This window comes from Tetrao urogallus (genome assembly GCF_951394365.1).
Source record: "Tetrao urogallus genome assembly, chromosome: 1".
Taxonomy (NCBI): Eukaryota; Metazoa; Chordata; class Aves; order Galliformes; family Phasianidae; genus Tetrao; species Tetrao urogallus.
Genome location: NC_136813.1, coordinates 27,556,844 through 27,570,322, shown reverse-complemented (window position 1 = coordinate 27,570,322; position 13,479 = coordinate 27,556,844). Strand labels below are relative to the sequence as shown.

At 44.3% G+C, this 13,479-nt stretch overlaps 1 protein-coding gene across 1 annotated transcript in view; it reads left to right on the top strand.

Annotated features, from left to right (window-relative positions):
- Window positions 1-1,030: 1,030 nt before the first annotated feature.
- RB1 (RB transcriptional corepressor 1) overlaps window positions 1,031-13,479 on the top strand; it is a gene marked incomplete at both ends in the record, with an annotated part of 78,499 nt that continues 66,050 nt past the window's right edge. The window contains 4 exons of the mRNA XM_079547091.1: window positions 1,031-1,128; window positions 1,227-1,344; window positions 10,860-10,972; window positions 12,920-13,054. Of these exons, the coding sequence (XP_079403217.1) occupies window positions 1,031-1,128; window positions 1,227-1,344; window positions 10,860-10,972; window positions 12,920-13,054 (464 nt within the window). The remainder of the gene's footprint in view (window positions 1,129-1,226; window positions 1,345-10,859; window positions 10,973-12,919; window positions 13,055-13,479) is intronic.

Below are 13,479 nucleotides of genomic sequence, written 5' to 3'. Positions count from 1 at the left end.
AGCCAGCAATATGCCACACAGTCCAAAAAGCCAACTGTATTCTGAGCTGCCTCAAATGCAGTGTGGCCAGCAGGGTGATCCTGCCCCTCTGCTTTGCACTGTGAGACCTCACCTGGAGTACTGCATCCAGATGTGGAGTCCTCAGCACAGGAGAGACATGGACCTGCTGGAGTGCATCCAGAGGAGGGCCACAAAAGTGATCCAAGGGATGGAAATCCTCTCCTATGAAGACAGGCTGAGAGAGCTGGGGCTGTTCAGCATGGAGAAGAGAAGGCTGTGAGGTGACCTGAGAGCAGCCTTTCAGTGTCTAAAGGGGAGCAAAAGAAAGAAGGGCAGGGTCTGCTGTGACAGGACAGAGGGAAATGGCTTCAAACTAAAAGAGGGGACATTTACACTGGATAGAAGGAAGAAGTTTTTTACAGTAAGGGTGGTGAGGCAGTGGCACAGGTTGCCCAGAGAGGTGGTGGATGTCCCATTCCTGCATACGCCCAGTGTCAGGCTGGACGGGGCTCTGAGTAGCTGATGGAGCTGTAGGTGTCCCTGCTCATTGCAGGTGAGCTGGACCGGATGGCCTTTCGGGGTCCCTTACAACTCAAACGATTTTGTGATTCTGATTTGAATTAAGCCTTTCACAGCAGCAGCTGCCCCGAGCGCAGCAGGGAGCCACAGAAAGAGAAAACCGCTCCAGCTGAGGCACCGCCGTCATTCCGCCCGCCCACCACCTCACAGCGCCGCGAGCCACAGCCCTCGGCCGGTCGCCGTGCCGCCTAAAGCGGAGCCGCCTCCTATTGGTTAGCGCGGTAGAAGCGAGCGCCCTCATTGGTCAAAAGGCATCCGCGCCCTGCGCCCTCCTTCTGAGTTCGGCGCCTTGTAGCGGGGCGTGGTGGGGAGCGGCGGCCGGCCCGGAAGTGACGCAGGGTGCGGGCGTTGACGCGAGTTTCCCGCGGTTCGGGCGCCGGGGAAGGGAGGGGAGCGAAACGAAGCGGAGCCCCTCGGTGGCCGTTTGTACGGCGGGGGCCCGACGGTCGCCATGCCGCCCAAGCCCCTTCGCAGGGCGGGCGCCGCCCGGAGCCAGCGCACCAGCCCCGAGGGCGGCGCCGGCACCGCCTCACCGCCCGGCGGCACCCGGTAAGCGCAACGCAGCGGCCGCGCCGCGTCCTCCGGGATGTATCGCAAACCCGGCCGCGAAGCGCACGGTGCCAGCGTGTTCCGCAATGCTTTTGTAGGCTGGAAGTGGGAGAAGCGGAGTTCGTGGCTCTCTGTGATGCGCTGAAGGCGTCGGACAGCGTGAGAGAGAAGGCCTGGAGGACGTACGAGAGCTTGGCGGCCGCCGACGGGGCTCCGGTGAGTGTGGGGGGGCTGCGGTCCGCTCGGAGCGTTGCCCGGCGGCACCGGGAACTGCTTGGGGTGACGGCGAAGTGACACAGCGCTGCATCGGGCTGCACAGGCCGGCTGCGGGGTCTCCTTCTTTGGAGATGTTTGAGACCCGTCTGGCTGCCTTCCCGTGTGAGCCGCAGTAGGGAACCTGCTTTGGCACGGGGTTGGACTGGGGAGTCTCCTGATGTCCCTTTGATCTGTAAATGCAGCAGGCTGTGGGCATCTTTATGCAGGTCACACTTTATCCGTGTGTCTGTGTGCAGACGTCCATCACCTACTCTTGTGAGAGGCTGTGGAAGGGGTCTGCAAAAAATGGTGATGTTCTCGTTAAATGTTCCTCCTTACATGATGGTGATCTTGGAGCTGAGATCCCAGAATCGCAGAAACAACAAGGTTGGGGAAGACCTACAGGATCATCCTGTCCAACCATCCACCCATCACCAACAGTTCTCACTAAAAAATGTCCCTCAACACAAAATCCAAACGTTCCTTGAGCACCTCTAGGGTCGGTGACTCCACCACCACCCTGGGCAGCCCATTCAGTGCCTGACCACTCTTTCAGAGAAGTAGTATTTCCTAACATCCAGCCTAAATCTTCCCTGGCACAGCTTGAAGCCATTCTCTCTAGTTCTATCTCTAGTTACACGAGAGAAGAAGCTGACCCCCAGCTCACTACAACATCCCTTCAGGTGGTTATAGAGAGCAATGAGGTCTCCCCTGAGCCTCCTCCAGGCTGAACAATCCTAGCTCCTTCAGCTGTTCCTCATAAGCCCTGTGCTCCAGACCCCTCACCAGCTTTGCTGCCCTCCTTTGAACACGTTCCAGGGCCTCAATATCTTTCTTTTAGTGAGGGACCCAAAACTGAGCACAGTACTTGAGGTGTGGCCTCACTAGAGCTGAGTACAGGGGGAGATAATTCCATTCCAAGTTAATCACTGGGTGCACATAAATAGATTAAGGTGTTACGTGCCCTCCTGACCTTTTTTTTTCCCCTCACTGTATCACTGCTGGCTTGGAGAGTAGCTGCAGCACAATCAAATAGTGATGCTGACCTGGGTGAGATTGAACATAGCCCACTGGGGAACTGTTCATAACTCAGGATCTGGTGTGGGTTGGCATCCCTGTGCCTGGAGCTGATGTGCTGCTGATATAGCACCAATTGCAGTGTTCAAACCTCCCTCAGCTCTTGATGGGTTTGTGCTTGTCAGTGCTGCAGTGGCAGTGTGAGGGAAGCCGTGTGCTGCTTGGTATCAGATGGGCACTGGCTGTAGGGTTCCCCAGGGAGTGTTTACTTGAAAGCAAAGTCAAGCTTCTGTGTATGAACTGAAACAGGAAGCAGTCAGCCCTAACGAGTGAAAACTGAGACAGGTTTCGGTGTAGTTCTGTGAATTTCACTTGTGGGTGAAGATTTCATTTCGCTGATCAGGACTTAAAAGTGGACAGGTAAGATACAGAGCACTGGAAATCCTCCCTTTCTACATCTTTATTTCTCTGTTCAGGATGGGGCAATGGCTAGGCCTTCATCATTAAGTGCACTGATACTTATTGCACTGCGATGCAATAAAGCCTATCCAAGAGCATCTCAGTGTGTAGGAAAAGGCCTGTGCTATATTTTAGCCCAATCCTGGCCATTTTCATCAAACTTTCTGACAGACCAACAAGGTGTTGGGATGAGGAAGCTGCCAAGGGCTTCCAACAGCTGCTGGAATTGATGCTTGTAGTTGAGATTAATGCAGGCTTCATTTGAGTCTGAAATCCAGCAGATTAACTGCCTGGCTAATTGCTGCTTCTCTTCCCAAGTCAGGCTGTTACCATGTCTTTGCACCATGACTTTCTGCAATAGCTGGTGAGCACTCAGGATGAGGCTCTATTTAAATGTGTGCTGCTTTCTCCCCTGTGCTAGAGATAAGGATGTGAACAGCTATCCTGGTGGTTGCTCTGAGAGCATCTGCTGTGCACATTTTTGGGCAGTACCAACCTCTCAGTTCAGAACTCAGACAGAAGAAGCTGCTTATTTAGCTTCTTTCTTTCTTGGGTGGCAAGGGAAATAGCAGGACACAAACTGAGAAAAATGCCTACCTAAATGCTTGTTGGATTTGAGGCAGATTAAGTCATCAGATGGAGTGGAATTAGAGCTAGCACCCAGTGATCCTAGCTCTCATCTTGGTACAGAGCATACAAACCTGAACCCTTTACCTGTTAGGCTGGCCTTGTTTTTCATGTCTGATCTCAAAGTTGTGCCTGCCAAGCCTCTGAGGACATGGAGGGGCAACTTGAAGGTCTAATGAAGAAGCAGTGTGGCCCTGACATGAGATGCTGTATAACTGGATGGGCACTCCGTGTGTGTAAATATGTGCAAAAAAAATGTTTGCACTCCAAGAGTGCAAAAATGGGCTTGGGCTGATCTGAACACCTGATATATCCTTGATTGATGAATGATTATAAACTTAAAATAACTAGTATTGGTTGTCACTTCGAGTACATGGAGCTGTGTGCTAAGAGATTGTTATTACAAACAAAGCTTATTGTTAATATTTTGGCAAGTGCATACAAAAGATAGCTAGAATGCAGTGACTTATAAGCCTGGGTGTGCTTGTCCAGTAAGATATGTGAGGGTGCCTGGCCAGGCAGGCATCAGCCAGTATGAAAAAGGCTGGTATCTGCTGCTCTCTGAAATGAATCCTCTGTGCCATCATCCTCCAATGCCACCAAAACTGACTTGCTGGTTTTTTCCTTTAAGGTGTTAACACCTTTTCATGTTGTGCTTTTCTTTTTTTTTTTCCCTTTTGAATCTGAGCTGCTAACGATCTTCTGTCTGTAATTTTACCTTTCTCACCTTGACATGTCCACACTGCAGCTTTTCATACAGCTCTCAGCTTCTTTGTTTCCTCAGCAGTTTGAGTCAAGGTTATGCAGCTGCTCTGTATCGCAGCTGAGTCTTGAATCCTTGAACAGCTGAACGCTGGTGAGAGGTGTGCAGCAGGAGGAAGTATTGCCCTCTCTCTCCTATAGCCTGTATTTCTGGAAAATGAGAACAGCTTGTAGCTTAAAATTCTAAACCTATGGAGAGAAGCTGTTCAAAACTCTGTTAAATGTGGTGGTGTTTTTCTTCTTCAGTGGGGAACATTAAAGCTGTGACAACCTGAGTTTAACTGCACTGTTTTACAGCAAAACTGTAATTCAAAACCTCTGAGGCAGAATCCCAAACGTTGATTCCTGAGATGCAGCACTGCTGATGTATGGTGTGAAAGAAGATATGTGATACGTGACTAGAAATATGACTTTGCTTTAAATTCTTTCTATATCTGGTGGGCCCCAGTGCATGTTTCATGTAAACAGAGTAGTGTGTGTATACAGAAGTTCTGTGCTAATGTCACTGAAAGGCTTGGAATCTTGTCTACCAAACTAAGTTACTTAAGTAAACAAAACAGTTGTTTTAGAGTTGTTTTTACAGTCTTCATTTCAAAAGTCTTATACCCTGACAGTTGTTGACTTGGGAAATTGGCTTCTTGAATGGGAACCTTTGTGCTCCAATTGTTTGTACCTGTTCCTAGATCTGTATTAAGAAGCAGTAGTGCCTCTGAGCCTCTAGGTGGAGTAAATAGGTATATTGGAATTACTTATTGGTCTGTTTATTGGAGAGGACTTTGAAGCATGGAGTCTGCTGTGTTTCAGCCCATCTTGTTGCAGTATGTGGTGCCTGGGTAGAAGCTTTGCTTTGTCGTTTGCTGTTCCTCATGGTACTGCTTGCGAAACATGGCCTATCCTGCTGCTGTCAGCTCTTTGTACTCATGAATTCCTGAGTTGCTTTTATTGATTGTTTATCTAACTTTACTAAGAAAAAAAAAACCAAACCCTCTGAGAAAGGACCTATAATCACCATACTTAGTCTTCTATAGTTTAACCTTCCATGCCCATGAATCTCTTCCACAAGTACTGATCTAAACTGTTCTCATGTTTAAATTCAGGTCAGCGATAGTTATTTTGTAATCAACAAACATAAGTATCACAGAATGGCCTGGGTTGAAAAGGACCACAGTGAACATCAAGTTTCAACCCCCCCCTGCTATGTGCAGGGTTGCCAACCAACAGACCAGGCTGCCCAGAGCCACATCCAGCCTGGCCTTGAATGCCTCCAGGGATGGGGCATCCACAGCCTCCTTGGGCAACCTGTTCCAGTGCATCACCACCCTGTGAGTGAAAAACTTCCTCCTGATATCTAACCTAAACCTCCCCTGTCTCAGTTTAGAACCATTCCCCCTTGTCCTATTGCTATCCACTGTTGTAAACAGCCCTTTCCCCTCCTGTTTATATGCTCCCATCAAATATTGGAAGGGTGCAATGAGGTCTCCCTGGAGCCTTCTCTTCTCCAAGCTAAACAACTCCAGTTCCCTCAACCTTTCTTTATGAATGTGTTATTGTCTTCTCAGTTTCAGTAAGTCTAGCATCTGAAAGGAGTTTCTGTCACTTCTCTTGATTCTGATTGCTCATCTTGCATTCTGAAACTCTCTCCACCTGGTGACTGCTATATGGATGCTGCAGCATACTTGACTCACTCAAGAGTTGAATTGTTCTCTTAACAGAGAGAACATTAAGGTGAACTGCAATCCAAACAGAAGAACGAAATAGTGAGTTTTAAAACATAACAAGTTTCCTCTAAATGTGCATAAGAGTTTGTCAGTGGGTCAAGTATCCCCAGCCCACAAAATGGGGAGCCCTCCAATCAGAAGAATTGTTTTCATTGATTCAGTAACTTCCATGGACTTCCGTTACTTGTAGCTAATATGTTTGATTTAATCTGTTAAGAACTAATAGTAATTGTCCATTCCAAATGTTTTTCTGTAGGAAGATTAAAACCATTGCTGCTGTAAATTGGAGGCTCTTTTCTTTACATAGAACTTTTAAGGTCTAGACAGTGGGTAATCGTAAACATACCTGTGAGTCTTCCTCTTGCCATTTAGTTCGTGTCTGTATTAAAATGTAGTGGCTGAGATTTTGGTAAGCTAATAAGTTAAATAGCTTCCTCTTCAAAAGTGAAATTCTGGTGTGACATCCTACTTTCCATTTAGTTAAAGTACCTGCCTGTGTTTGTGTGTTTCTCATGACCTTGTTTTACCCAGCACCTCTTCAAGTCTTTTTCCTGGATCACTCGGTCATGAAAAGTGTTGTTGGAGACGTTGATAATTCTGCCAAGCCTTATCGTATGAACTGGAACCGGGACTTCCTCTTACTGTCTCTTTTTATCTGGAGGGCCCCTTGAGGTAGAGAACTGAAGTTATTTCCATTAGTGCCGTCAGTAATTTTGCAGTAACATCTGGAAAGCAAAGCACGAAGGACCCCGGTGCACAGTAATTCAATTTGAGCATTTCAAGTCAATGACTGTTCCAGGTTGTTCTCACTAGATTTTAGGCAACTGGTGATCTGCTGAAAATAGATAAAGAAGTAGTAATAGTAACTCCAGAATGAGAACAGACCCGTATTGCCCAAAGTTAAAGCGTGATTTCCTCTGAAAAGCAAATAAGCGAAACTTGAAATAAGGGTTTAATTACAACTATTGAGTACTGAATAATCTTGGAGATACTGATTGATAGGTTTTCATTTATGATAGGCTGAAATAAAGTTACTGGAAGTCACTTTATTGGGGTTGACTGGCTGCCAAGAACAACTGCTGAGTCACTGTCCTGCCCATTTTCTGTAGTCTGTACTAACAAAGAATTTAAATCAGACTGTGGTCAATTAAAAAAACAAACAAACAAAAAATACTAAGAAATGAGTTTCTGGCTGTGAATTTGTCTCGTATATGTTTCCATGCATTCAAGTCTATCTGGGGTGGGTTGTCTGGCTTTAACTGTAAACCAAACATTTATTTGTGTCATAGGGTTGGTTCCTCTGAGGGTATGGTATCAACAAAGTGTTTGATCTGAGAGATGCTGCTGATTTTTGTTCTGCAGCCGGTTTTATCTAGTTTGTATAGGAAATTAGTTGAAAAATATCTGCAAGCCAAGCAGGGGAGGAATATGAAAAGGAGAGCACTCTGCAGTCAGGTTTACTAGGAAGGACTCTTCTTACCTTGTTCCTCCTCTCCTACCTTCATGGTATTTACATGTAGCCCAGTGTTCTTCTTTGTATTCCAGGTTTTCCTCACTGCTGATGTTAAGAGGATAACACACTCAGATGCTGCTCACACCTGCTCTTTGCTAGTAGCAAAACATACATGTATAATGATTTGTTAGTTTATCACAGAATGGCCTGGGTTGAAAAGGACCACAGTGATCATCAAGTTTCAACCCCCCCTGCTATGTGCAGGGTCGCCAACCAGCAGACCAGGCTGCTCAGAGCCACATCCAGCCTGGCCTTGAATGCCTCCAGGGATGGGGCATCCACAGCCTCCTTGGGCAACCTGTTCCAGTGCGTCACCACCCTCTGTGTAAAGAACTTCCTCCTAATATCTAACCTAAACCTCCCCTGTCTCAGTTTGAAACCATCCCCCCTTGTCCTATTGCTATCCACTGTTGTAAACAGCCTTTTCCCCTCCTGTTTATATGTTCCCTTCAAGTACTGGAAGGCCACAATGAAGTCTCTCTGGAGCCTTCTGTTCTTCAATCTAAGCAGTCCCAGTTCCCTCAACCTTGCCTATCTTATGTTCCATGTAATTTTTGTGTTAGGCCAAAAATAATTTAGCATGTCTGATTGAGAATAAGATGCCCAAAGCAGTCTGTAATATCAGCAGTGGATATGGGAATAGTTCTGATAGCTAGAGTTTGATTTGCTGTGATGGTTTGTATATGATTCAAAGACTGCTTCTGAGGCTGCCAACTTCTTTATTGGTCAAAAGAATGAGTTGCTCTCATCAAACCAATACTGTCTGGATTAGTTTAAAACTTCTTACAAAACCACATCTTGCTTCTACCAAGTAAACAGTTGCTATAACATTGAGGCATTCATCATCCCTGTGTGGAGTTAAGCCTTCCAAATGAGCTGACCTTGTTTGGGTAGGCAACAAACTAGGAAAAATAGCACTATGGCTTTGCCCAACAAGACATGCTTTTATATGATGATGTAGGCTGTGTTTGCACTTGCTGATAAGACATTGTGAACTGACTCCAGCAGCAGTATTGCTCTCAGAAAGGGAATAGTCATCTCTAGGAGTTAACTAGTTAACCTGAATATTCAAGACTTTTTTTTTTTTTTTTCCAGCTCATAAGAGATGTTAATGCAGAATGTCCCAATGCTACAGATCATTTTTTTGTTCTTATGCTTTGGTATCTCATGGCACTTATTAGCAAAGGAGTGCTGGAGCTGTCTGATGCTGTGGGAATGTGTTTCTTAGCAAAGCTGTTCTCTGCAAAATCCCCTCAACAGCAGTGTTTTTATCTCTTGTGCAGGTTGCTGGTGGTGTACAGTATACACAAAATATCCAAAAGAGGAGGGCTTCCAATAAAAATAATTACAATGACTATTTGATGTTGGATTCTTCTCAGTCTGTTAGGAGCTTGTTTCAAAATATATACTGTACAAGTTTCCATGATTAATAGAAAAACTCTAATAGGAAAGTAGCTAAAATAGCTGTCACATTATTGAAGGTGGCTGGTTAATCAGCGATCAGGTCTAGACTATGTCAGGCACAGGTGAAGTTTGGGCTCCATGATGTCATAAGGATACAGAATTATTAAGAGCCTCCAAAGGAGGGCTACAAAGACGCAGAAGGGTTTGGAGGGCAAGATATATGAAGAGCAGCTGAGGTATCCTGGTGTGTTCAACCCAGAGCAGAGGAGCTGAGGGGCGGCCCGATGGCGGCTGCAGCTCCTCACAGGGAGCGGAGGGCAGCGCTGAGCTCTGCTGTGTGACAGCGACAGGGCATGAGGGAATGGCAGCGGCGTGGGGCTGCGTCAGGGGAGGGCAGCTGGGGGTTGGGGACAGGGTCTGAACCAGAGAGCAGTAGGGATGGCCATGAGCTGCTGGACTTCAAGGAGCATTTGGGTAATGCTCAATGTTTGAGTGTTGGGTGGTGCTGTGTGGAGCCAGGGGTTGGACTTGATCCTTGCAGGCCCCCACTGACTTGGTGTATTCTCTCATTCTAAGACTGTAACTTTTTATCTAACTTAACGTACAAACAAATAAGGCTTTTCACTCTATGCAGGAGGCCCCAGCCTCTCTTCACTGACTTATGATCACTGATCTCAAAAAAGCAGCAGAGCAGTTGTAAAAGACTTATTAGCAGTGTCAGTGAAATTGTCCTTGTATCGTTTATTGGCATGGCAAGCTATTGGCTTCCAAAGAGGGCCAGATTCCTTATTTACAGGCTGAGTTGTGTGGACTCACTGGTATTGGGACTGTTCAGGGTTTAGTCCTCTTTAGAAGAAAGCAGTGGGGCAACCATGCTAGTGCTTTGCCTGTAGTTTCCTCTGTCACCTCGTGGCCTCATGGCTGAGTAAGGGTAAGTTTTAAAAGTGGCCGAGAGGTCACAGGAGCTCGGTTATGGTTTGTTGGCAGAACCTGGGGTAGGTGATACCTCCAGCGAAGATGTGGAGAGTGCAGAGCCTTTCTGGGGGTGGTTTTGGAAGATCACGTAAGATGGAGGAACCCAGATCTGGTATGACCTGATTGCTGCTGCCTTTTGAAAGTATCTTCTTGAATGAGCTCCTGTGAATTGTCGTAGTATTGTCTGGTAGACAGCTAGTCAAGGTGACTGGGGAAGGAAAAAAGATAGGGCAGGGAGAGAGCTAAAATTGAGCAGTGTCGAAGAGCATGAGTTTGGTGTTTTGGCTCCCTCTGGGCTCCACTTAACCTTGATGGTCTTTGCTACTGCCACGGTTTACTGCATGCATTTGTGGTTCAGCTGTGCTATTTAGATCTAGTTGTAGGATAAAGCTCTTGAGTATTTATTTCTTAGTCCCCCTAACGATTTTCTTTCTTTTTCTTATGACTGCTTTCTTTCTAGGAAGGAACAAATCCATCTTTCCTCATTCCTTAATCTCCTGTGTCTTGTTATGGTCAAAATTAGTTTGTGTCTATAATAGCGTAGAAGCAACTGAATGGTAAGATCTGTTCAGGGAGAGAGATGTTGGCTTCCCTGAAGTAATCCTGAATAGGAAACAGTTACCATTTTCAATTTTTTAATTTTCTTGTAATTTTTGTGTATGCATTTTGCTTTCAAAAAAAGAGTTGGGGTGGGTGCAGGAAAGTATGCAAAGCAGAAACCATTTCAATGAAACTAAAGCTGCTATTTTTCAGCCTTACTGAATTGTACAGGTAAAATTCATTACTCCCTGGGAAGATTTGAAACACTTGATCTGTCATCTGCAGTGTACAACTTGTACCAGTTTCAGTTACCCAGTAATTGGTTATCATGGATGAATGTCTGCTTGAAGGTCTCTTGATTTGTCATTTCTAATCTACTGTGAACAAATTAATGTTCTCTATATACCACCCACTCGTATGACATAATAAAAATAAAACTCATTTTCTCTTTTTTCTGAAAGGCTTATAACAAAAAGAAGAAGGAGACATGGGGAGTCTGCATCTTTATTGTAGCAATTGATCTGGATGAAATGACATTCACTTTTACAGAGCTGCTGAAAAGTTTAAGCACAAGGTGAGTCTTTCTGTGTGAATTTATATTTCCATCTGTGTGAATTTTTGTGTGTATCAGGCTCATTGATTTTAAAATGAAGGTTACTTATGGGCATTACTGAGTATTTCATTAAACTAGGAGTCTTGCTGTCATGTTTTAATTGAGGGAACAACAGTGTTTGCTTCAAATGAGATTGGTTTATGATTGTTTCACAACTTTAATTCTTGTTCTTGTTAAATCTAAAGTTTTCAGCAACTTTGTATAAATTACTTAACATTTGATATAGGAAAAGAAAGATTTTCTATAAGACTCTTTACAAACACTTAGCTCATGGAAAAAAGGGTTCAAATTGTTTGCTAATATGCTGCTCATTTTCAAAAACTTGAATGCCAGTTTAAATATTGTACTTTTCTAGGAAATTGCTGCTATTATATTTTTATATTTACCGTGCTCACGAGAAATGAGGCTTAAAGTACTTTTTTATTTTTTTAATGTAAATTTGGATGGTAACAGTGACAGGTGTGCCCTTACGTCAGGTATATTAAAGGAACAGGATTCTGGTGCTGCCTGCCTAAATACCATGCCATGCATGTGGGCCACATCCATGAGCAGAGCCTTTTCAGGCATTATTGTGTCCTGGCATTTGTTAGCAGCTTTGTACATTTCTGTGGTCTTAATGTGCCTGGAGCCATTCCATAAGTATGTGGGAGATGGGCAACTTGTACCGATTATAATTGTGTTCCTTGCCTTCATGATAGCCAAGGGATCAACTTGCAAGAGATTTTTTTTTTTCCTGATGGGGGGGAAGCCTTCACATCTACAAACCATGTTGTACAAATGGAAGAGCTACAGCAGGGGCTGGATATCTTGCAACAAGGGGTTAAAATTTCCATTTCCTTCACACACAGTACTGAGGATGTCAGTGAGGAAGGACTCGGAGCACATCGCAACAGTAATTCCAGGCTTGGAACAGAATATTCACTGGTTGCCATCATCAGTTGGGGATAGGCTTCCCCACGCCTCTTTTACCTCATGTAGTGTCCCATCACAGTGGTCAAGTCTTGTGTTTTGACTTACTCTCTTCAGTCTTGACTGACTTACAACTGCTTCTGCTTCCATGAAATGTAATTGCATTTGTGCAGTGATGTTCAGCGTGTTCCACTCGAGCACAGGATGCACTCACCCAACCAATGTATTCTGCAGTCTGAAGGAGGCTTCTTCCCTTGGGGCTTCAAAAAATAAGCTGTTACTCTGATGACTTTGATTTTAGCAATACTCAATTGCTTGCTAGCCCTGGGCTTTTCAGCACTTGTAAGGGCAATCTGGCAGAGATTTATGGCGGTCATCTCGCCCTGTGGAGCCACTTAAATAGATGTGAATGTTTGCTGTATTCTGTGGTGAAAGAATTTCTAAACAAACTCCTTTTCTTTATGAAAACAAAGAAACTAAACCCCACTCATAATACAGTATTTTTATACAGGATCAAAACATGTGATAGCTCCCTCCATCTTAATTTTTATCTATCTGCTCATTTTAATTATGAGTAGAAAGCTTTCTTGATGGCCATAGTATTACATGTTTACTGGGAAAGTAAACTGTGCAGTAATATTTCCAACAAGCAGCAGCATCCTTACCCCCACCCCCCAAATACTCATTGTAAGACATGAAATTCCATGTAATTCAATGCATTTATTGCTATTTTAATTCCTGAGTCTGTCTTTAGTACGGATGGAGCTATGGCTCATGTTCTTAGGCTAGTACAAACATTCTAAATTTAGAACTCTTAGTCAGGATAGGAGTCAAGGTGTCACTGTTGGGTATTTCAGGTTTTCAATCACTGCTAATGTTAGTAAAATACATTGAAATCTGGTGAAGTAAAGTGATGTTTTATGGTGATTTTTTTTCAGTGGAGCTATATCAGAATAGTCATTTTCAGAGTGATGTTAATCTACCATCTTTGTTTTTCAGTGTGTGCACATTTTTTCAGTTTCTCAAAGAGGTGGATGTTAACATGGATACTGTAAGCACTAAAGTTGATAGCACTGTATCGAGGCTGAAAAAGAAATACGATGTCTTACTTGCACTGTATCACAAGTTTGAAAGGTAGTGTACATTTCTTCATTTCAAAATGATGAATTCTTGGTGTATCAGTGCTTAGAGTTTTGTATTTTTCAAATTGTGTGAGAAGTGCCCATTTCAATTGCTTGCTTTTACAGATCAGCTAAATGGAACTGTTTACATGTGCTGAATAAACACATCTTATATTCTGTTCCCTAACTGTTCCAATGCTTTGTTGAACATTCCCATTGTTGTAGTATAAACAGAAGTAAGAACAGCATGATGAATGTTTGCTTTTTACAAGTATAAGGACGATTGTTTTGTGATCTAATATTTCTTATTTAATGGACTTTCCATTTTTGCCACACCCTACCCTCCAATTCCTTAGAATTCTTTCTGAAGAGCTTTGGAAAGGAAGAAAAAAAAAAAGAGTGGGTGAGAATAAATAAGATTTTCTGTCTCCCAGTGTA